This window comes from Podarcis filfolensis, assembly GCF_964270895.1.
Source record: "Podarcis filfolensis genome assembly, chromosome: 13".
In the NCBI taxonomy this organism is placed as follows: Eukaryota; Metazoa; Chordata; class Lepidosauria; order Squamata; family Lacertidae; genus Podarcis; species Podarcis filfolensis.
This window is the reverse complement of record NC_139615.1, coordinates 22,400,603-22,423,791: the sequence shown is the minus strand read 5'-3', so window position 1 is coordinate 22,423,791 and position 23,189 is coordinate 22,400,603. Positions and strand designations below refer to the sequence as shown.

The 23,189-nt window shown below is 44.1% G+C and overlaps 1 protein-coding gene across 5 annotated transcripts; it reads right to left on the bottom strand.

Moving 5' to 3' along the window:
- Positions 1–328: 328 nt before the first annotated feature.
- Positions 329–22,395, bottom strand: LOC310746572 (von Willebrand factor A domain-containing protein 5A-like). Of its 5 annotated transcripts, none has more exons than XR_014540754.1 (18): positions 22,031–22,173; positions 18,937–19,033; positions 18,559–18,761; positions 17,904–18,126; positions 16,711–16,883; positions 13,553–13,742; positions 12,479–12,660; positions 12,058–12,146; positions 11,336–11,480; positions 10,785–10,864; positions 10,591–10,705; positions 8,970–9,134; positions 8,710–8,813; positions 7,796–8,001; positions 6,202–6,351; positions 3,936–4,128; positions 3,275–3,398; positions 329–2,814 (listed from the first exon to the last, which is right to left on the bottom strand). XR_014540754.1 is itself a non-coding variant. In XM_083580458.1 (18 exons), exons 2-18 carry the CDS (start codon positions 18,974–18,976, stop codon positions 2,735–2,737), a joined length of 2,439 nt encoding a protein of 812 aa, XP_083436584.1. In that variant the 5' UTR covers positions 18,977–19,033; positions 22,031–22,173; the 3' UTR covers positions 329–2,734. The 5 variants fall into 5 exon arrangements, 3 of the variants coding, with proteins under 3 accessions (XP_083436584.1, XP_083436583.1, XP_083436585.1); XM_083580458.1 differs by having other exon boundaries at positions 3,936–4,087; positions 6,184–6,351; XM_083580457.1 differs by having other exon boundaries at positions 3,936–4,117.
- Between the last annotated feature and the right edge of the window lie 794 nt (positions 22,396–23,189).

The following is a 23,189-nucleotide window of genomic DNA, read 5'->3' as shown; positions in this document are numbered from 1 at the left end:
ACATTTGCTGAAATTCCCTCTCCTACCCACTATAAAAGGAGCAGGAGGCCTGCCTTCTGCATTTAGCCACCTTAGGATACAACTACATTAAGTGGGCTCACAAGTTACTGAAATTATCTTGTCCTCAGGGAAGGCATTTTATTTGATATCCCACACTCAAATTCTTTGACCAGCTTAAGCGAGCTTTGGCAAAGTTTGCCTCCTATCAGCTGTGTGGAGGAACTGCCCGTGAAATGTGGCACCCAATTGCAGTAGGAGTTTCAGGTAGGAATCCTATTCTGGTTGCCTTCACAGTTGTTTGATTAGGAAATCAGCCCTGAGTGCACACTGGAAGGACAGATCGTGAAGCTGAGGCTCCAATACTTTGGCCACCTCATGAGAAGACTCCCTGGAAAAGACCCTGATGTTGGGAAAGATGGAGGGCACAAGGAGAAGGGGACGACAGAGGACGAGATGGTTGGACAGTGTTCTCGAAGCTACCAACATGAGTTTGACAAAACTGCAGGAGGCAGTGGAAGACAGGAGTGCCTGGCATGCTCTGGTCCATGGGGTCACGAAGAGTTGGACACGACTAAACGACTAAACAACAACAATTGTGGAGGAACAGAAGAGGGAACACAAGGGGATATAGAATATATAGATCTTAAGGTACTTGGAGAAGGGTGGGAGGAATGGGGTGCAAGGAAAGCTAACACATAAACTTCCCATTCAACCTGCTGAGTACTGGACCACGCTGGCTGTATGCACAAATGGTTGGGCTTGTTTTTCTCTTAAGTTCTGGTATCTCAAGAGTTGGTTATGCAAAGTATTCCTGTTCATGCCCAGGACACTCTAACAGCTACATCTTTCTATCTTCATATAATTGTGATCCCCATGTTCTCCAGGCACAGAGTGCCATCTGGTGGTCCAAGCAATGTTTGCCTGCTTGGCATACAATTTCTTCTAGCCCGATCAATTCAGCGGTCTTTGTGCGGAAAAAGTTTGCTTGACAAAAAAGCATAAGAGGAAGTTATACCTTTCAATATGACCCAGTTCCATTCCTTGGTAAGAGTAAAATTAGAACAAAATACCATCACAGGTTGATGGCGAGACTTTGCTCTGTCTGAATCCATCTCAATTTACAGACAGGGTCATGCTACAGCTACACCATCTATTACAAACCAGCCCCATTCTGCAAAACAGCTCTGCTCAGCTGAAAAGATACAAAGTATCTGCTTATCTGTAAATAACACTACAGGATTTGTCAATTGCTTGCAGATACTTTCAATCAGTCCCTTTTCCCTCAATGAAAGCTTTGTCTATTGACAGCAGAAACTGAACATGGGAATACCTGCATCACTGGGCAATTACCCTTTCCCCAATTTGCAAACTTAAAATTGAAAGGTTACAAAATGCAGATCAAAAACTCAAAAGACTGTAACAGTACAAGAAAACATTATAGGTGTCAAAAAGACCATAATGCAAATGGTAGGCAAATCCCTCGGAGGACACTTCATAATCAGGGCATCACCACTGAAAAGGCTCTCTCTGGCCATCATCTGTCTTGCCTCATTAGGTGGGGAAACCTGGAGAAAGGGTTCTCTGATGACCTTAAGGACTAGGCACATAGAGCTACAGAAGACAGTCCTTCAGACAACCTGGCCCAAATCCATTTGGCGCTTTAAAGGTTAATGACAGCACTTTAATTGGGCTTGGAAACTGACTGAGCTGCTTTCATATGTAACACTAAGTCGAACTATGGCTGGCCATGAGGATTTCTGGGGAGATGGCAGCTGCTGCTCTGTCCTGCTGCTGTGAGCTAAGTAATGGTTTGGGGCTCAGCAGGTCATTCAAACATGCTGCTGTGAATTAAGCCATGGTTTAGGTCAGTGGGTTGTTCAAATGTGGCCCCATGGTTTGTCTTGCCCCAGACCAACCGCAAGCTGTTAATCTAAGGTTGATCTCAGTTTAGTAGCTCGTGGTTTGTTTGAAGAAGAGAGACTATGTGCTTGGGCTTGGACAACACACTAAGCCAAATCAGAACTCAGAACAGTGTAGCAGCAGCAGCAGCAGGAGTGTAGCAGCCACAATTTCCTCTCCAGGAACTCTCACATTTCCACTTACATGTTGAAGAGAATTGTTGCTTCCACAATGAATGACTTTCAACACCCACCTATACAACATTCATTCTCTTTTTTAAAATTATTTTTTATTGAGTTTTCCATATTTATCATAATCACATTTTGTTACATACAACAATACCCTTAAACATTGCTCAAATGAGCACAGACTACCTTCCCTCCCTCTTTCTGACTTCCGAACATCTTTACTAAATTCTTAGCATCTCTATAACCCCCTTTTTACTTTCTGACTTCCTATTAACATTTCATCTCATTATATGTAAATCAGGTCCTTATGTTCACATTACAAAACATTTCAGTATACAACATTCATTCTCAACACATCCGACCCTCTCCTCTGCTGTGTACTCTCTCCCCTTCTTAAGGCAACAAGACCTTTAATTAATTAATACATTATATTATATTATATTACATTAATGTAAGGCAGCTCCAGAGGAAGGAAACTCCAGTGCTTTTTGCAGCGAAGCTATGGCAGCATCAGAAGCAAGCACACAGCTTGGGATTGATGACACCCTAGTGGGAATACAGCTGGGTACACTTGGAGGGGGGGGGAAGAAGAGTGAAGCAGAAACTTCAGTTTTAAAAGGCACAGAGAGAAAATTGCAGAGAGAAACTCAGATTTCAAAAACGTCTGGGCTCACACCGCTTCCAAGCATTGCATTGCCGGCCTTTACACACTCAGCCAGCTGAGGCCCTGCAGACAAACAAATAAGCAGAGTTAGCTAGGATTTATCAGTGCCACTCACCTCACAGCAGCCTGTGCACAAGTATCTTTCAAACAGACCTGTTCTTTTTTCTCCATTCTATGCCCTCCCCATGATGGAAAAATGGGGACATCCACCTCTGAGTTGGAGATGAAGAGTGTGTGCCTTCTGCATTAGCATTTGTTTGGAGAAAATCTCTATGGCGGGAGCTAGGGAGTAGCAAGCTATGCTGCCCAGACTGGAGCTCTAGTGGTGGGGCAAGATTTTTTCTTTTTAGTGTGGATGCTAAATTCGGGCTGGACCCAAGTAGGGATCAAATAAAAGTTTAAATGAAGCATTGGTTGGACTGGGGAACAGAAGTGCTGTCTCATCTTCAAGCTTCAGCCTCTCCATCATTCTTCCTCACAGCATCCTAAGCCCGCCCGCATCCCGCTGCCTACAGCAACTCACCTGTGGTTGCATGGAGCCAGCTGAGAGCTTTAGCTTCCAGTAACTCCCACTCATCCTTCTGCTCCATGGCATTGATGTGGAGCCATAGGATGGCCAGCACTGTCGCCCATGCGTTCGGGGCCACCTGGTAGCGGGAATCAGGAGTCAAAAGAGAGAAACATTGGACCCTGGTCACTCACTGGTCCTGCACATGCATGGCAATGCTTAAGCAAAATAAAACCATGGTTGAGTGTGACATGTTGGAACTATGGTTACAATTTAGCGACAACCCAGGTTATGAAGCCATGGTTTGAAGCAGGTTTGAAAACCATCGTTTACCTTACTGCTCATTCAAACATCATTTCTATGAAGCCATAGTTAAGGTAGTTTCTCCAACCTTTCTGTTTATAAGATGAGAAATAAGCCTCTCCTGCATCTCATTCTACATGATCTCTATAGAGGGGCTTTTGCCTGGCAATCTAAACCCTATGGCTTCATATGTATGTATGTATGTATGTATGTATGTATGTATGTATGTCAGAAAATTATGGTTAGTGCTACCACATCCCCTTGTTATATGCCCCAAAATCATGGGTGGCCATTTATATTCACAGACATCCAGTCAGATTGCTGTTGCCACTCTGCTCCCAGTAGACGCCACTGGTTCTGCCACAAAACCTACCTGGGCAGGTGATTTGCTTGAGATCTCAGCCTCACTCAGGCCTAGGATGCTGGCCAGGTCAGAATCAAGTGGCCAGGAGCCATCAGCATTCTGCAGAGATACCAGGTTCAAGAAAGGAGATTCCTCTTTCTTGGGGGTGGGCTCAACGTCCTCTGCAAAAGAGCCATTAAAAATATGATCAACTTTAAGGCAGCTAGTTTCAAAGTGAGTCAGCTGAAAGCAATCTCCCTTGAACAGCTGACACTGAGGAATAAAGAACAAGGGAGCTCCATTGCACTCGGTACCCAGTTTGAAAGCTTTGTGAAACTCTCTGGCTGGAAGCAGAATGCTGGACCTTTCATCTGACACAGAAGTGTACTTCATATATTCTAAGGGCTTGATGGGTTGACCACTTGGGCTTGCATGCTTGCTGGAACAAGTACAGTTGCAGTATACTATGATCTCATTATGTCCAGTTTCTATCAAAAGATGGGAGGAGGTATTCTGCACCAGCTGAAGCTTCTCAGCTCCTGTACAAAAGGCAGCCCCACAGTGTGTAGAGAAGGCTTCAATCTCAAGGTTGCTGAGAAAAGCATGGATGATACTTCCTTCATTGCATTGGCAGGACAAGTGCATTCCTTTCCATCAGTGTACATAGGACAATAGCTGAGCCAATGGGCATATTGTTTCTGAGAGCTCATCCACACCTAAACGATACGATATATACGATATAGGATATCTTTATTGTCATTGTCCCATGCAGAACAATGAAATTGAAAAACTACATAAAACATTCAAAAACCCCTAAAAACTCAAACCCCATTTTAAAATACACTATACCTTGTTCTTCTTGCTGCTTTCCTCTGGGAAAACCCATGGCTTAGTACTGAATCAGAACAAATGGAAACTGAGTTTTCCATGGATTGCTGTTTGTTCCGATATACCACTAGAGATTGGGTTTTCAGGGGAAAAGTGGCAGAACTGTTGCCTTTGTAGGAAGCACAGGACAAGCAGAAAACCGCTCAGACTCATGTTTTCCAGGCACGGGACAAGCAGAAGTGTGGATCAGCACTGACTCTCCCTCCTAACTGGACACCTTATCACCACCTGGCAGAGAAGCCCTCATCCTGTGTTTAAGGAAATTCACCAACATTGACACTTCTGATATGTGGGTACATTCTTTCACCTTTGGTGGACATGCCCAAGGATTAAGACTTTCTGGGAGATGATCTATAATGAAATGAAAAAGGTATTTAAATATACCTTTCTGAAGAAACCAGAGGCCTTTCTCCTGGGCATGGTCGGCCAATTGGTGCCAAAGAAGGATAGAACTTTCTTTATGTATGCTACAACAGCAGCAAGAATACTTATTGCAAAGTACTGGAAGACACAAGATCTACCCACCCGGGAAGAATGGCAGATGAAGGTGATGGACTACATGGAACTGGCGGAAATGACTGGCAGAATCCGAGACCAGGGAGAAAAGTCGGTGGAGGAAGATTGGAAGAAATTTAAAGACTATTTACAGAAACATTGTAAAATTAATGAATGTTAGAAGGATGTTGGAATGATGTTATGTGGTTTTAGCAGAAATGTTATAAAGGATTAGGAAAAAACTGACTGTTAATTGATGAAAGGAGGGAAAGTAAAGTTACATTATATTAAGATAAATTACAGGACAAAAATTTGAAAAGATGGAAAGGATTCGCTGAAACAGATAATCAAAGTAGAATAAAAAAAAGGGAGGTGTGAGGAGGTCAAGGAAATAAGCTAATGAAAGATAAGTTATGGGAAGATTCGCTGTATTTTTTTGTTTTTTTTAATGGATTTTATTTTTCTGTTTTTTCTTTCTTTTTCTCATCCTTGTTTTTTCCTTATTGTGATGTGTTGTTTTTGCTTAAAATGGTGTTTTTTACTTTTTTTTTCTGTAACCTTTAAAACTTTAATAAATATTATTAAAAAAAAAAAGACACTTCTGATATGTGTTGCCACATATCCAGATTTTCCCGACTTTCAAGCGATTCCTGTCCAGTCACTGCTTTTGACGGCCAAATCCCTGCAATGTTCAGGAGAGGGGGCGGGGCTGGGTGCTCTTAGGCAAAAGCAAAGGGAAATGAGCCCGCGATCGACAGCCATCAACTGCAACCTCCTGGGGGTCGACCAGTCGATCCCGATCGATCTGTTGGACATCCCTGGTCTATTAGTTTGACACGTTTCCAGTTTCTACTGTTTCCAGTATCTGCCCTGCATCCATTCCATGAGGACTGACCGCAAGAAGACTCATCACCATCTTCATCAGAAGCTCTATAGCAAGCACCGTACGGACTTGCCATACTGCACGTCATAACCATAGGTGCTGGTGCTGATTGTCTGCTTCGTTTCATGCCAAATGCTTGCATCACAGCAGGTCCACCAGGTGCTGAACAGGAAAATAGATCTAGCAGAAAGAGAAAAGCCATAGCTCATGTGATTTTTTTTGGTTGCTACCTTCCAGGATATAGCAAGTTTATTTGTAACCTTCCAGTCCTCCAATGAGCTCAGGGTTGTCTAGACCTTGACAGCAACTGCAATGAAAGCCCACCTCTCTTACAGCAAGTGTGCAGTGGGGAAGCTGGAAAAAGTTCCAAAAGAATTGTCCAGACTTCACAACAAAAGATTTGTCGTCTATCTACTCCTATCTTTACATTGGCCTAGGAGCACACTCCTCCATCTCTTGAACATCCATATCTTACTATCTGTATTAAAATGTAAGGCTGTCACCATGCAGTCCCCATTAGAGGATTTGCAGTACCTCATCACAATCCTGGATTTGCATGGAGTCAGGGTGGGGTAGGGGAACAAAGGAGAAGACAGGATAAGCAACACCAGTGGCTATTGCACAGGGGCGAGAAGGCATGAATACTAACAGGGGGAAAGTGGTTCCAAATAACAGAGGTTTGAGTATAGGAGGGATGGAGAATAACTGAAAGGAAAAATGTTATTTTAAACAATGGCAGAGGTTTGAGTAGCATGAAGGGGAGTAAGCTGCAGTTTAAAACAAGGTTTGAGTACAGTGAGAAGGGGCAGAAGGGAGAAGGGAAAGGCTCTGTTCTGTATAGCACCCATCTGTTATTTCTTCTTGTTAAAACTTAAAAAAATAAAACCCTCAGTGCTCCTCCATCCCTGCTTTACTCAAACATCTAAGGGAGGTATGAAGGGTGGTGGCCTTTTCAATGGTGGCCCCTCTCATTTATTGAATGCTCTCCCCAGGGAGGCATAACTATCACTAGCTGTTTGTAGGTGCCAGAGAAAAACATTCTTATTCATTGAGGCCAATGGATCTTAATTTTAGTGAGGTGTGTGGTAGAGTTGGATGTGAATTTTTAGCTGTATTGTTCTTGTTTTTAAAGTTGCTTTGAGTTTCATGTTTGGAGAAAAACAGCTGATAAATAATGATAATAACGATGATAATTTTGTGTGCAAAATGCTAAACAACTGATGATTTGAAAGGGAACTGATTTGAAACTGATCACAGTACAGTGGTACCTCGGGTTAAGAACTTAATTTGTTCTGGAGGTCCATTCTTAACCTGAAACTGTTCTAAACCTGAGGTACCACTTTAGCTAATGGGGCCTCCCGCTGCCGCCCTGCGATTTCTTTTCTCATCCTGAAGTACCTCTTAACCCGAGGTACTATTTCTGGGTTAGCAGAGTCTGTAACCTGAAGCGTCTGTAACCCGAGGTACCACTGTATTTGAAATGAGCTCCCTGAAAGCACAATCAAATCAGCTCCTGGTCATCTGAACAAGTTCTGCTAGATGGCACTAAATAGATGTGATGACATTCAACTAAACTTTCCCTTAGTGACCAGGGCTATCCCACAATACATCTCCTTGAACTCACATGGATGGGGAACGTCTCGGCGGGTGAGGGGCCCTTGAAGTGGCTTGCCCAGCTCTGTGTTAATTCCCACATAGGCGGTCTGTGAACACACTACCCCTGAACTCAGGCTCGTCTCCAGAGCCAGGCGTTGTTTTTCCTTTTCCTTCTTCCCGACCCCCTCCAGTTCCTGCAGGAGGGCCTGAGCTGCCAGACGGTGAACAGGGAGCCTGCAGAGAGGGAAAACAGGGAGCATGGAGAGAAATGCTGGGACCATTTGGCATGCTGTAAACCCCTTAATATATTCTATAATCCAGATTTGCCAATGGACAGGGAAGACTGGATTTGGATGGCCAACTCGCTTGTGAATCAGAGGAGAGCATTCCACAAACTGGGGGCCACGAAAGAAAAGGTCTGTTCTCGTGTTGCCACCTTCTGGATCTCTCATGAAGGAGGCACATAAAAAAAGGGTGTCAGAAGATAATCTCAGAGTCCAGGCCGGTTCATATGGAAAGCGGAGGTCCTTGAGGTATTGTGGTCCTGAGCTGTTTAAAGCTTTATAGGTCAAAATCAGCACTTTGAATTGGGCCTGGGAAGTAAATTGGTAGCCAGTGCAGTAAGACCAGAATCGGTGTAATATGGTCAAACCGTCTTGCCATGGTGAATTCTGCACTAGCTGATTTTTGAAACTGTGTCTGTTTTAAAGTAAGGCTGTGAAATTTTCTTGGTTTTCTTGTTTTATCTTTTGTAAACTGCTTGGAGGGTTGCTGTTGTTGTTTTTTTTTTTTACAATCAAGTAGTGTATAAATTAAATTAAGCAAGCAAATAAATAGGAAGATGAGAGCTTTCCAAGTCAGCCTGTAATTACACAAAGCACATTGTGTTTGTCAAAAGCTATGGGGTGGAGGGCAGAGGTAATACAATAGGAGAAGTCCTACCTGTCACTCTCCTGAGCCTGGAGTGAGAACTTCATCGTTTCTTTGAAAGTCTGGTCTTGGAACTGGTACTGAAGAACAACAGTCCCTTCATTGGAGCCTGAAGACTGGAGCAGAAGAGAAAGCATCAGAACTGGGAAAGGGCAAGAAGCCTTCGGAACAATACCTTCTGCCATTAAAAACCACAAATAAAGTCAAGTTTTGGTATTCAGGATAGGAGAGAGGCATTATTCAGTAGTTAAATCCTGGTGGTCATTACTTACCTCATGCTGCCCACGGATCTGGGCATAAATGAGGCAGCGCTGCCCCTGGAAGATGACCTGTGGGCCTGACCCCACAAGCTCAGCCTTCAGACCAGGAGGCAAGTCCCAGCTCAGAGAGATCCTGGTCACGGCTGGCTGCAGGGCCTTCTTCAAAGACTGCAGGGCCTACAGGAAAGCAAGAATTTTGCAATGACATTAAGAGAATATCAAAGTTCCTGTTCAATTGTTGCTTAAAAATAGAATAAAGTTTCTATGTGCTATTGTTTTGAAACTGTGTGAGCAGTGCTTGCAAAGAAGTCAGGAGAGGAGATCATGAAGATGCCATCTTGATTTCCCCACAAGCCAATGAACATAGATTAGAAGCCCACTGGACAGACTCTGAGCAACTCAATGACCCTGCCACATAGGGGACACTAAAAAAGAATGGAATTGATAAGGAGACAAGAGATCCTACGAGAAACCAATTTCTTTATTCCAGCAGAAACTATGGCATTGAGATGGTGTGATGGACAGGAATTGGGTCTACTTGTGACCCAACGGCCAGTGTCAGTTGGGGAGTAGATCAGCGAATTGGGAGAGAGAAAGAATGGAATTTAAGTTTGAAACTGACAGTTATAACAGGGCAAGGACTGTCAGAAATTGCTCAGGCAGGGATTGCCTATGGGTTAGATAGGGACCTGGGTCCCTATCTATATTAGGGTCTTTCTGTCTGGGTGGGCAGAAGGGGTTTCTGGCTCTCTGAGCAGGCTCACCATAGGGCTTATCTGTTAGAGAGAACAGATTGCTTTCAGTAGCTTTCAGTTATACTTAAGAGACTGAACCTTCTCGGCCCACAGAGAATCCATATGATGGGCGGGGTATAAATAATAAAATTATTATTGTTGTTATTATGGATAGGGGAAAACAATGGCCATCCTAGAAATGATTACTCTGTCCAGTGACAGATTGAAAGTGTTAAGGCAGTTATTAACCATCTTTGAAACAAAGTATTGTACCTTGCAAAGGAAACCACTAAGCTACAACAACCCCTTTGCATAGAAACAACTAGGCCCTTCTAGACTCGCCATTTCGTGGGTAGATTCAACAGCATACTGGCAGATTCAGGTTGCACAATTGTGCTTGATTTGTGTAACAAACCCACTTCCTCCCTAAATGATTGGATTTCTTGCAATAAGGAAAACAACAGGAAAACACACTGGAAAGTGTGAAGTAGCAATGGCCTGATGCAACAGTCATCCAACCTCCCCATTAACAAAGCAGGAGGAATGTTCAACCAAAAAGAAATGTGGAGGCAACCTATGTTGCTTTTTCACAATGTGTTTTCTAAATGTCCCATAAAGAAACTCCAGCTGTAACTCTAGCTGGGCACTGCTAGCTGTGTAAGGTTTCAACATGCAGTCTAGGAGGAGAGTAGAAGGCTGAGCAAATGATCAATCCAAGGGTGCAGCCCTTATGACAACGCCTTATGAATTTGGGCTTCATGCTTGCTTTGCAGACGTAATTGTGCTATTTTGGTGAGGGGAGAGCTGGGATTCCATGCTCTGATGGCAGGGAGGGATCTAGCAGTGTCCCTGCCTGGTAAGGACAGGCAGCAGAGGAATGTGGAGCTCCTGAGCCTCACCTTGGCCTGCATGCGCTCCTTGCCTGCGATGAATTCAGCACTGCCTCCGGCCGCACGGGCAATTCCTTTGATGAGGGCTGTGGAGGCCCCTTCACCAATGCCAAAGGAGAAGCACCTGTCAGGGAAAGAGGAGGTGAACCTAGGGCCAGGTGCAGAGAGCTGCGAGAAGCTGGTTTCCCTCTCCCTTGCCTTACCTGTGGGAGCTGCTGTGACGTCGAACCTCAGCAATGACCTCATCTGTATTAGACACCTCCCCATCCGTGAACACAAAGAGCTAGAGAGAGAGAGGGAGAGAGGACAGAGAGGTATCAGAACCTATCCTATTCCCCTTTTGAAGTCCATTTTCAGGGCCCGGCTGGATTCAAATCCTACATGTAAACAGGGAAAACGAGCCTCACTAACAGCAACCCCCTCCATAGTGCAGCTGACCCCAGTAGCGCACACCATCGGTGCCAATCAACTGCTTGCAATGAAACCATCAGGGGCTCCTGGTAGCTTCTATGTAGCTACATCTTATATGATGTCAGATATGGGGCAGTTGGGCATGATATTGGGGGTGAAATGGCCTTGGGAGCCAAATTATGGCAATGCTGGGTGGAATGAGATGCACCGGTTGAGGGTTCCTTCACCCCTGCCATAAAGGAAACTTCTGAGATCAGGCAAAAGAAATCTCATTTCAGTAACTCTATTCCCAGGCCAGCCCTGAATACAGGAGAACAATGCCAATAACTACAGGACTCAATACCTGGCGAGGATACCCTTCTCGGCATGGCTGGCTGTAAATGGCCTGCAGCGGCTGTAGAATCTCTGTACCCCCCAGATCGGCTTGCAGCTCCTTCACCTGTTGGAGGGACTTGGACATGGTCTCCTGGGTGTATTCTACACTCTGCCTGTAGAGAGTTTCAGAGAGTCAAGGAGGCAAAGGACCTATTTTCCTCCCAAGCTCAGCCAGTTCCCCACCAGGCTTTTTTTTTAACCTCCCACAACACTCCACGTTTCCACCAGAACCAGCTGTTTAATTGCTCCCCTAAAACTCACCCACTCAGATGCATACCCTTCCTCTCATCAGTCAGTACTCAGACTGTGCTATGCCTCATCAAAATTAGAGAAAAGCTATGTTTACTCTGCAGCTAGCAAGGAGGAAGAGAAACAGCAGGACTTGGGGAAGAGGAAGATTTGAGGTAGCCAGAGAGGAGGACAGAATTTCTAGGGGTCCAGGATGTACTGCTTTGCAGATGAAGCTTAGAAGGCAGTTTGCGAAAACATCCCGTCTGATTGGGAGAATTTTTTTCAATTCCTTGGTTAAATCTCTTGGGGTGCGCGTGTGCACACACATTAATAATAATTCTCATTGACATCAAAAGATCAAGTAATGTATCTAACACCCTGCTTTATTCTTTACCAGTGGCCAAACATATAAACAGGTGGAGAAGTCGGAAAGTAAAAGGTCTGTGACAGTATACTCACGGGTAGAAGGAGTCATAGGTGGATCCAAACCCATAGATGTTGAAGTAACATCCCAGAGGGAGACTCTTCAGCAGGAGAATCAGGGTCTCCTAAAATAAGATAAAAGATGAAGCTACCGTGGATATCCCAACTCACCCTTTGCAAAGGGTTGGACTAGATTACCCTCAGGGTCCCTGCCAACTCCCCAGTTCTATTTTTTATATAATCTTTATTTATAGTTGTCAGTTATGTGAGTGTTTCCACAACTCATGAATTCCAAAACTTTAAACATTAAATCCCAGGAGACACTGTCAAATGCCAACTTTTTAATTCTATGATTACAGGCCTTCCCACAAGGATCCACCCACCTCCAGGCTTCCATTACCCTGCCTTCTCCAAAGCACATCACCGTCCCTCCCTATGCATCTAAACACATGGGTACCTTGGCGCTCTGTATGCGAGTAGGTGAATCAGGTGAATCAGAGCTATACTCGGTGTTGCACTCCATGCTGCCAGAGCGATCCAGCAGGAAGAGGAATTCTCCATTTGCCTTCTGGCTTGGCTTTGGGGCAGGGACGCTGGGGTACAGAGTAAGCAGGAGAGCCGGGTCCCCCATCAGCGAGGCTGTGTTTCATTGGAAAACAGTAGATCCAATAGGCATTTGGGCAATATCCCCTCTTTCTTTCTTTTTTAATATAATTTTTATTTGCATTTTTAATAAAGAAACAAAAAAGCACATATCCTACATCCCCTTCCCTCCACCCACCAATTATACAACTTTCATATCAATCACAACATACAACTAAATACCCAGTGACTCCCTCTTCTACCCTTTTCCTGGTTTATTTACTTTTCTACTAAATCATGTATTCCAAATTTTTAATCTTCAAATTTCTTTCTCTGTTAATTTCTATTAGCTCCTATTCTGCTGGATTTACTCAAAACCTGCTAGGTTATTTACTTGTTTATACTGCTTCTTAAAATATTCAATAAACATTCTCCAATCCTCCTTGTTTATCATCCTTTTATCCTATCCTGTCCGTTATACCTGCAAATTCAGCATATTCAAGCAGTTTAATCTGCCACTCTTCCCTAGTGGGTACCGTACTCGTTCTCCACCTTTGTGACAATAAGATTCTAGCCACAGTGGTGGCATATTGTAATAAATTCTTTTGTTTTTTAGGGACTTCTGTTGTTAATATTTTTAAGAGGAATGTCTCAGGCTTTTTAGGTAAGGTTTTTTTTTGAATACCTTATTTAATTAATTGTAAATTACTTCCCAGAATTCCCTGATTACTTTACAGGACAACCACATGTGGAAAAAAGATCCCTCTACTTCATTGCATTTACAACATTTGCCTTTTTCATTTTTAAACATTTTTGCTAGTTTGGCAGGTGTTAAGTCCCATCTATGGGTCATTTTTGTCGTATTTTCTTTTAATGCTTAACACGCCATACAGTTCATATTTACTGTCCATAAATTCTCCCATAGAACATAATTAATATTATGACTCACATCCAGTCCTTTCACCTCTCAGCACCCTTTTGAGTTTCTGCCCCCACGTCCTCTGTTGCCTTAGGCTTTGCTCACCTGGGGCAGCCCCAGGCTTCCCAGCCTCTAGGAGGGCGCTGGGCTTGTGAACATCCTCGTAATATATCAGCAGCTCCACATCTCTGTCAAATTGGTGCCCTTCAGCCAAGGAGACCTTTGGGGTGGCAAAAAGAAGCAGAGCTTGAATGCTGGGCAGAGTTTAAACCACCCACCTCTAAAGAGCTCTCACATATATTTATGTGTGCAACACATTTTAAAATATTGTTACCGATTGAGATCTTTAATTCTAAAATAGTGTGTCATGAGAGATCACTGAGGTTACAATAATCTATTAAAGAACAGATGGTGGAATAAGTATTTGGTAGAGACAGCTGCCTGCTTTTACTCATGCAGGGAAAGCTCTTGTTTCCTTTCCTTTCAAATCTTCCTCTCAATGTTGGTTTCAAAGAGACCATTCAGTGACTCCCACTACAGACACAGAGTAAAAAAAACCTTTCCCATCCTAAGGGGAATGCTGGGACTTGTTGTTTGTGGTGAGTTTGGCTCTTCAGGTCGACAGTGAAGGCCAGAACCTAGGCTAAAGAGGAAGACCAGCTTGTGAGGAAGTGGGGAATACAGAAGGATGTATTCCTTCAAGTTTGGGAGACAACATGGGAATAGCAGACCAGGCAAAAGTGGCCAAGGCAGCCATTGTCAACTTCTCTTTGTACATTAGGCACCAAAGCTAGAGATCTCACAATATATGTGCACGTATGTGTGCACAAAGATGTATCCATCACAAACTTAAGTAAGATTAAATTTATAAAGTAGAACTAGAAAAAAGTAATATATTAAGAATATTAAGGATGAAACACCAAAGACGCAATGTTAATAAGAACTCAAAGATTAAGGGATGATGAGTATTGGGGGAGGGAAGTCACATGGGTGTATTATTTGTTTTCTTTGTATTGTTATTATTTTGTATTTTGCATTTTTGATTGATCAATGTACTGTATATCTCTGGAATTACACACACACACACACACACACAGATGTATCCATCACAGTTCAAGGGCATAGTTCAGCCAGGCAAAAGCACACAAAATGGGCACCAAACTGCAGTTCCCAGTCCGCTTTCCAAGCTTGAAACATGGGTTGCAGGGGAAGATGCCTGCAGCTTGTGTTCTTAAGCCACAGGAATGCACTCAAGGATCAGGCCTTCTCTCCCCCTTTTATTTGCACTGTAAGGCTTGTGTTCCATCCCTTGATTACACTACAGTAAAGTTTGCTTATGCATATAGCAAGTTAACGCTTGCATCCACTGAGGTTATCACCCCACAACACAGGGTGGGTGGGAATTTCTGCTTAAAGACAAGTGGCCAGACTTACTGAGCTAGCCTTGTCACATGACAATGAAAGAAAGGGCTACACCCCACCATAGCATGGCCCACCTGATCCAGATCTCCTCATCCTGCCCTCAAGAGCACCAATCCATGTTATGTATTTTCATGTTTTTATTCATTAAAATTCTATCCTACCCTTCCCCCAAAAGGAGCTGAGGGCATGAAATGAAGCCACAATGCAATATTAGAAAAATAAAGAACACTTAAAAGCATTAACAGCATCTAAAAACAGTTATATATTCCCGTAGCAAGCAACCCTAAATGTTAATCGCAAGGAAGACTTGATGCACCTCACCAGAGAGGAAATTCCATAAATGGGGAACCACTACCCAAAACACTTTGTCATGGGTCAGGGTGATGATGTCACCAACAGGGCCAACAACAGCACCTGAGGTAGTCCATATTGGGCAAGATGCTCTTTTAGGTACATGGGTCCTAAGCTGTGAAGAACTTTGTATGCTAATACTGACACTTTGAATTAGGCTCGGGGGCTCACTGGCAGTCAGTGACTCACACATTATTATTAAAAGGTGCACTTAATAGTACATATATTCAGATTATAGGTTCATCATGAGCTCATTCAGGATTCAAGGCCGCACCAGACATGGCATTATACACATTGTTTAAAAATAAAACCAGCCATGCAAGGCCAAAGAAAGAGCCAGTGGTGTTGAAGGAAAGTCATATTCAGACAAACAAAAACAATACTGTTTCCTGCCAAATGGTGGTCTCAGTCAGAATTGCCCCCTGCCCACAGCTCCCACCTCACAAACTGCAAGGATGGGGAGTGAGATTCCAAACAGGGCTTGTAGTGGTGTGGTTATACCTGAAGAAGGTATAACAGGTATACCATTGTGCCTCATATGCTACCATGTCCCTTAATAATGCTTAATGTGAATGCTAAGAGTGCCCAAATGCTAATAATCAAATGCTGTGTCTCTCTCTTGCTGCTGTGCCTGCAGAAAGCAGAAAGCTGCGTTTGCAATCTGTAAAGAACATTCCTCGTGCTCATGTGATGGTCACCATGACCTGACAAAGCAGGATGTCCGAAGCTGGATACTTTCCATTTTACGCAGATGACTGATAACAAAAGGGGGGATTTTGGCTTTGCCTGCCAAAAGGGAATTTTTTAGCTTGCTTGCTGATAATAAGGTAGAAGCAATTAGTAATATCCTGAATACATATATGGAAAAAGCAGAATAATATTTAAATGGATCTTTATAAGCAGTGATCTTTAAATGGACATAGGAGGATTTAGGAAGGGTTGTGACCAAGCTCATTGGTTTGATTTTGCTGCAGTTTATGAATATGTAATGTTTAATGCTGTTTGGAAAAAGGTATATAAACCCAAAGCCCCAGAGCTCCACACCCAGTCTTTGGAAACCATTCCGCTGGGTCTTATTGCTGCCAGCAATAAAACTTTACTTTCTTTTTCTCCATTGCTGTGTCTGTGATTTTTGAGCACACCTTGAAGGTATCAGATATTCATTTAACCCTTCGCAACAGTAGTTGCAAGAGTCAAATGCTCCCCTTCCCAAGCCATGGCCCCAATCCAGCTTACTCTTCCCTTTCCTGCTTTTTGTTTACAAAAGAAAACCTGTTGTGCGAGGCTACGTATGTACAATGGCACATCTACGTCAGCCATTAGACCTAGCCACAGATTTCGTGTACAGTTTCCAGTGGAGAATGAAAGGGAACAAATACACCCCTTTTCAGAAGCTGTTCCATTCACTATCGCACCTGGGCAATCGTACGGTCTTCTGCCCTGTAGCGCAAGGGCTCAAGGGTGCATTTGGACTCCACACGGTTGATGCCATAAGGCGACTCCAGCGTAGCACTGAGGCTGAGGGTGTAAGGAAGCGTCCCCTTGGGCACTCGTGGTATGCTCTTGGTGACATTGCCCCCTTCTGAACCTGCAGACGAGAGAACAAGAGTGTCATGGGTTATGGAACACAGTGGGCAAGCTCTCATGAGGAAAATGTTGCAAAAACAACATTAGCTACCATTACATGATATGGTGCTATAGCACACAAGGGAGGAAGAATTAGGCTGCCGGAAGTGTCATCATGAAGTGGGAACACAGCCGGGATAAGAGTGACACTACACTTTGGCTTAGTCTACATATGCAGCAGAATGAAGATTCAGAATCCTGAGAGTGTACTGTATAACTTCAGGCAGCCAGTCTGAATGTTCTTCCCTATCTATCTATCTATCTATCTATCTATCTATCTCCATCCATCCATTATAATTTTTAAGAGGCTTGTACATGAAAGAGAAACGTTGACAGATGAAGCCCAGCTGGAGATGAAGTACAAATTTTACTATATGGTCAAAGACCTGGTAAAACAACTTAAAACACCGAAATCATGCAGCTTCTAAAACACAGAGTTAAAATATATGGTGACCTCTATAAACCAAGACACAAGTACAGTGGTACCACAGGTAAAGTACTTAATTCGTTCTGGAGGTCTGTTCTTAACCTGAAGCACCACTTTAGCTAATGAGGCCTCCCGCCGCTTTGCTGCCGGAGCCCGATTTCTGTTCTTAACCTGAAGCACTATTTCTGGGATAGACGAGTGTGTAACCTGAAGCGTATGTAACCTGAAGCATATGTAACCCGAGGTACCACTGTAATTGTAACAAAACACATTCATGGGTCTTTACAGCAGGAAAGAGGAACCTAGCACGTTTCTGTTATTATTTTTTGTGTGTCAGCCAATTAGGAGGTCAAACCCAATTCAAAGGCCTTTCCTGGGTAATTTGGTAGGATGGGAGTAAAAAATAATTTGTGTCATCTTTATACAAGTTGCATACAAAGCAGCATATTGGTATTCTTAATGTTCCAAATCCACAGAGCTTAGGAATAACAAAACAGCATTGCAAGAGGCTTGTATGTGGGGCTAGTTAGTGTGTTTGGGGGTGCAGGAGCTTACCCTGAGGTGCATAGCGGGGGTTGAGGACAGCGGGCAGGACAAAGCGGATGGCCCCGTCGGGCTCCGGAGCCAAGGCCTGGACGTAGGAGAGCTTCAGCGTGGCCTCCCCATCGGGAGGGAGGTTACCCAGGCTGCAGGTGAAAATGTCACTGGTCTTTTCTTCTCTTTCAAGCAGGAAAGCCTGCCGGCCTTCACTCAAGGCATCCTCATATTCCTGTTCTGCCTGCATTGGGTGGTGAAGAGAAGAGAAGAACATCAGGAGTGAGGAAGGCAAGGACACAGGCAGGTGTTGTCCCAAGAAAGGATTCCCATTTAAAAACAGCTGTCGACCAACTGGTTACCTACCAGCGAAGCTTCCATGCTTTTGTAACTTTACCATGTGAAAGTAAATTATAAGCACTGTAGTGACTTTAGAATTCATACATTAGGTTAAAATTACACCAAGCTACAGCAGAAGAGGCCAGGAAGCCAGGCTCCCCACTACAACAACAACTGGATGTTGTTAGGCACTCTTTCTTTTAAGCACAACATGTGAGCTTCTTGACACAAAATCTGCTTGTAGGCACAGAGTCCTATCTAGGGAAGTCTCTGCCTCCCTTCTCAAACTGGCCACCCAATGCCAAAGGCCCCAATTCTCCTCAGACCTTCCATATACCTGTTTCTTCTCTCGGATCTGGGCCTCAATCCGTGTCCCACCAATCAGGCCCTCGAAGGCATACACGGCGGCTTCATCATCCAGAGGGAAGACAAACACCACCTCCACTGGGGACTTCTCCTCATTGTGGTAGCGAAGCTCAGACACCACGTCAGCCACAAAGCCTCGGACCACCACATCCACAGAGATGCTCTTCAAGGGCACTGGGTCAAGGAGAGAACAAGGAAGGCTCAATGTCTGGCCCTGTGTACACTTTGGAGAAACCCTCTCCAGTCATCTTGGCTCCCACTGCCAGGCCAGCCAGTTATTTAGGATACCTGGACCTACATCATCACTTACCCTAAACTAGAAAGCTGTATATTGTCAATTTAGACTTACCAGGTTCCTCAGACTTTGTGATAAGGCCACAGATAATCATGACTGATGACGACGACGATCTTTGTGGAAGAATTGGTTTCCCAACAATTCAGTGCAACTGTAGAAAACAAAGAATTTTTGGCTAAAGCGATGGAGAGTTCAAGTGAGCGAAGCTGACCCTCTATCAGAAAATTGCTGGGTGTAATTAGGAAAAAAGGATTAATAAGCAATGAAGATATGAAAGAATACAGGTTGCCAAGGTTAAAGAGCGGGTGGGAGTTGAGTGTTTATCCCGAGGAACTAAAGACGGAAAGAGTTCAAGTGAGCGAATTGGACCCTCTTATTATTTCAATATGGCCATTTTTATACTGTACCAGCAGAAAATACCTCAAAAATTGTATGGAAACTTAAAACATTATAATGCTGTTGGATGAAAGAGAATGCTATATACAATTCTGGGGAAAAATGGTACAAATGTTTAGCCTTTAGTGGTACACAAATAAGCAAAGGCTTTCGTTGTGAATTCATTACTTGGGAATAAGCACTCTTGTTGGTTCTTGCAAACACTATCATCATCTGTCCTAACACTAATCTTGTTTCCCAAGACTCTGGTCCTCATGTAGCCAAAATGGGACCCTCTGTGCTCAAAAGGGAGATGTCAACAGATGCAAGGGAAGCTCAAGGTTTGCAGAAGTTCAAAACACCAAGCTTTTTAGAGGAGAGAGTGCTTGGGGGAAGGACTCTCCCCTTCCACCCAATAAGGACTTGAGTGGCTATCAATCCTGTAAGAGGACTCAGTTCCGACCAGTTAGCCAGGATCAGCATTTTACAGCCAATTTCACTTACAGATTGCAGGCCACATTTTATGCAATGTGCATCTCAGTTCTCATTTAAAGGTAAAGGACCCCTGACAGTTAAGTCTAGTCGCGAATGACTCTGGGGTTGCAGCGCTCATCTCGCTTTACTGGCCGAGGGAGCCGGCGTACAGCTTCTGTTGGAAAAATGTCCTGGGAAGGGTGCCAACTTCCCAAGTCTCCGGTGGTCCTCTCTGGTTGTAAATCTTCTTCAGTCCAGAGAGACTGGTAATAAGAGCACGCCAGTCTTCTGGCATATCATAGCAGAAGAAAAACACAATCGTAGTTCTAAAACTACTTTATTTACAGTCTTATATACAGAGACTCCATCAGTATGTCTGTGCTCTCTGAACACCAGTACAGAACCTATGACACACACAGAAGTGAAACCAACCTCCAATAGTACTCAGGAAGGAAGAAAGATATAATACAGACTTCCTTTCTCACGTTCTCTTAAGACACTCACATGATGTATACAATCATAGTACCACTTGCTGAAGCAGCTCGGATAGATAAAAATCCTAACAGGTCATGTGGCCAGCATGACTAAGCCGCTTCTGGTAAATCACAGCAGTGCACGGAAACGCCGTTTACCTTCCCGCCAGAGCGGTACCTATTTATCTACTTGCACTTTGACGTGCTTTCGAACTGCTAGGTTGGCAGGAGCAGGGATCGAGCAACGGGAGCTCACCCCATCGCGGAGATTCCAACCGCTCAGTGGTTTAGACACAGCGCCACCCACATTCTCATTTACCTCTCTTTAAACACAGGACTGTGAGTCTAGGGAAGGTTAAAGGACCTCAAGGGGTTACAATGAGATTCTGTGTTTATTGAGATTTCTTGCCTGCTCCCTGGAGGGGCCAGTAGCATTAGCAGTGGATTATCGTGAGTGTTGGGAAATGCCTTCCAATTTCCACTGCACAAGGAAAGGTAGGGCTTGGGGTCAGCTACGGAACAGTGCAAATCACTAATCCAAATAACTACTCCATAATGCAAAACCACAGGCACGCCTCATGACTACTGAGTCACCCTTGAGATCAATACGACAGAATTAACTGTTCCATAGAAGAGCTAGTTCAAAAGTGTTTAGGTTCCTGGGTGGAGCTGCAACAAACACTCCCCACCCTTAGTCAAGATGTGCTATTGCCCAGGCAAGGTACTGTGGCACCTAAAGGAGAAAACCGCATAAGCAGAAATTGGTGCAGCTGCAGTCTCTCCCTGGCCATTTTTTTTTAAAAGCTAACAACTTGCTGTTTCTCTATGGCACACAAATCCAGCTGCCTGAGGTGCCTGCCTCACTCTGCCTAATGGTAGGGCCACTCTGCAACTTCCCCCCCAGCCACTGCAGGGCATAGGTGTCTAACCCTGGTTGTACCACAGGAAAAACATCCACAAGCTCAGGAGAGGAAGAAGAGGCCATGAAGAACTTCTGAAGTTCTGAAGTCTCACTCGACTACATCACAGTCCCAAAACATCTCTTCACAGCAGCAGCAACACAGAATGCACCTCTGAGCACATGCAGAGTGCCCGTTGGTGCAACCAGCTTTCTTAGGCTCCGGAATTAGGATGCAGAGTTTTAGGATGAGATTTCCAGGGTTCTAGGCAGAGTTGTCCACACACGCTACACTTAGAAAATAAAACGGGAGGAGAGAGATCAGACCTACCAACCACTTTCTCAATACAGTGGTACCTTGGGTTAAGTACTTAATTCGTTCCGGAGGTCCATACTTAACCTGAAACTGTTCTTAACCTTTAGCTAATGGGGCCTCCTGCTGCTGCTGCGCCGCCGGAGCACGATTTCTGTTCTCATCCTGAAGCAAAGTTCTTAACCTGAAGCACTATTTCTGGGTTAGCGGAGTCTGTAACCTGAAGCGTATGTAACCTGAAGCGTATGTAACCCGAGGTACCACTGTATTGCAGGAAGGGAGATTCCTAGTGGCAGAAGGCAATCGCTGGCTGTAATAAGGCAAAAAGGCTCAAGAAGCAGTAAATATATGATAGAATATTGATCGCCAGAGTTAAAGAGCGGGTGAGTGGTGAGTGTTTATTCGGAGGGAACAAAGATGCGGGAAGAGGGAAGCAAAAGGGGATTCGAGTCCCAAACAGATCCAGACGCAAGTACTTAAGGTAACGGGGATCCAGATAATCTAGTCGGGGCTGAATTTTTGTTTACATGAAAGAGAGAGCGAGAGAGCGATGCTATGAGGATGCGGTAGAGATGAGCTTATTCAGAAATCAAACGCAGCAAATCATTTTCTTACCTCAAAGCTCCAGCAGACTTCGATCGACGTCCTTCCTCCTCGCCTTGCTCTGCAAACAGCGGAGCTAAACCGAAAGTAAACCTTTCTGAGCTGAATGCAGAGGGACTTCCCGTTACTCCCGCCCCCAGCCAGGGAGTGTCCACAAATTCCTTACTAGAAACTGGTTAGAATTTTTCCATTCCATCTTTAGGCCATTAATCTTAAAGTCATGGTGTCCTCTTGTTTTTGTTGTAAACAAAAACTGCTACCTTTCCCTTATGGGGTACACATGAGCCCTGTCCTTTGTAGGTTCTCCATCGGTAGGAGAAAATAACAGAGGCCAACCAGAGAATATTGAGAAGCAAAGCAGCTAGTAAGCCTGATCTTTATTAAAGCTGTTGCAACAGGGTGCTCCTCCCATACGCAGGAGAGAGGAGGAGTTGCAATATTAGAACGTGGATTAAAGATGGTGTCGCTAGAGGAAGCATCAATTTGAGCTCTCTGTCAATTGTGCAGTTTTTATTAGTTTTCACTAGTTTTATCAGCTTTTTATTAGCTTTTATCAGTTCTAGTATTTTATCGCTCTGTATCTTTTTCTTAATTATTATAATCACAAGTTTAAGCTAAAAGTTTTAGAGAAGGCCCTGGAAAGTCTTGGAGAAAGCCTTAATTAGCTCCAGCTCGACTCAATCTACCAACTACTTATCAGCAGGAGAGGAGATCAAACGCCCTAATCGTGGAAGGACACTGAGTTTCCTGATTTACAGCTGAAAATAGTAGCTGCTGCATCTCCGTGAAAATGTCTAGGAAAAATAAGTGATCAGCTTCATCTCCACAAAGTGAGCCCATAGCAGAAGTGCAAGCAGAGCAAACTGGATGATTTTGTAAGAGCCCAGAATCCAGAACTTACCAAATCAAACAGAGTTCATTCCCAGGTTTGTGGGGATGCTTAATGGGTGGAGACCACCCAGGGGAGAACGCTGAGATGAGCACCCATGAACCATCTCATGAACTACTATCCGAGAGGGCACCACTCTATGTGGAAATACTCGCGGACCACTGCCTGCTGACTGCAAGAACAGTGGAGGAAATTAACACCAAACTAGAAAAGGTAACATCACTCCTGGCTGAGTTGATGCTTTTGGTGGCCAGAAATAGCACCCTCAATACTAAAGAGACT

Coding starts and splice junctions, on each gene's coding strand:
- LOC310746572 (XM_083580457.1), bottom strand. CDS start 18,976: ATGATTATCTGTGGCCTTATCACAAAGTCTGAGGAACCTG. Junction 18,127..18,558: donor AGATCCGAGAGAAGAAACAG/GTATATGGAAGG, acceptor CACCCAATGCAG/GCAGAACAGGAATATGAGGA. Junction 10,865..11,335: donor GAGAAGGGTATCCTCGCCAG/GTATTGAGTCCT, acceptor CTCTCTCTCTAG/CTCTTTGTGTTCACGGATGG.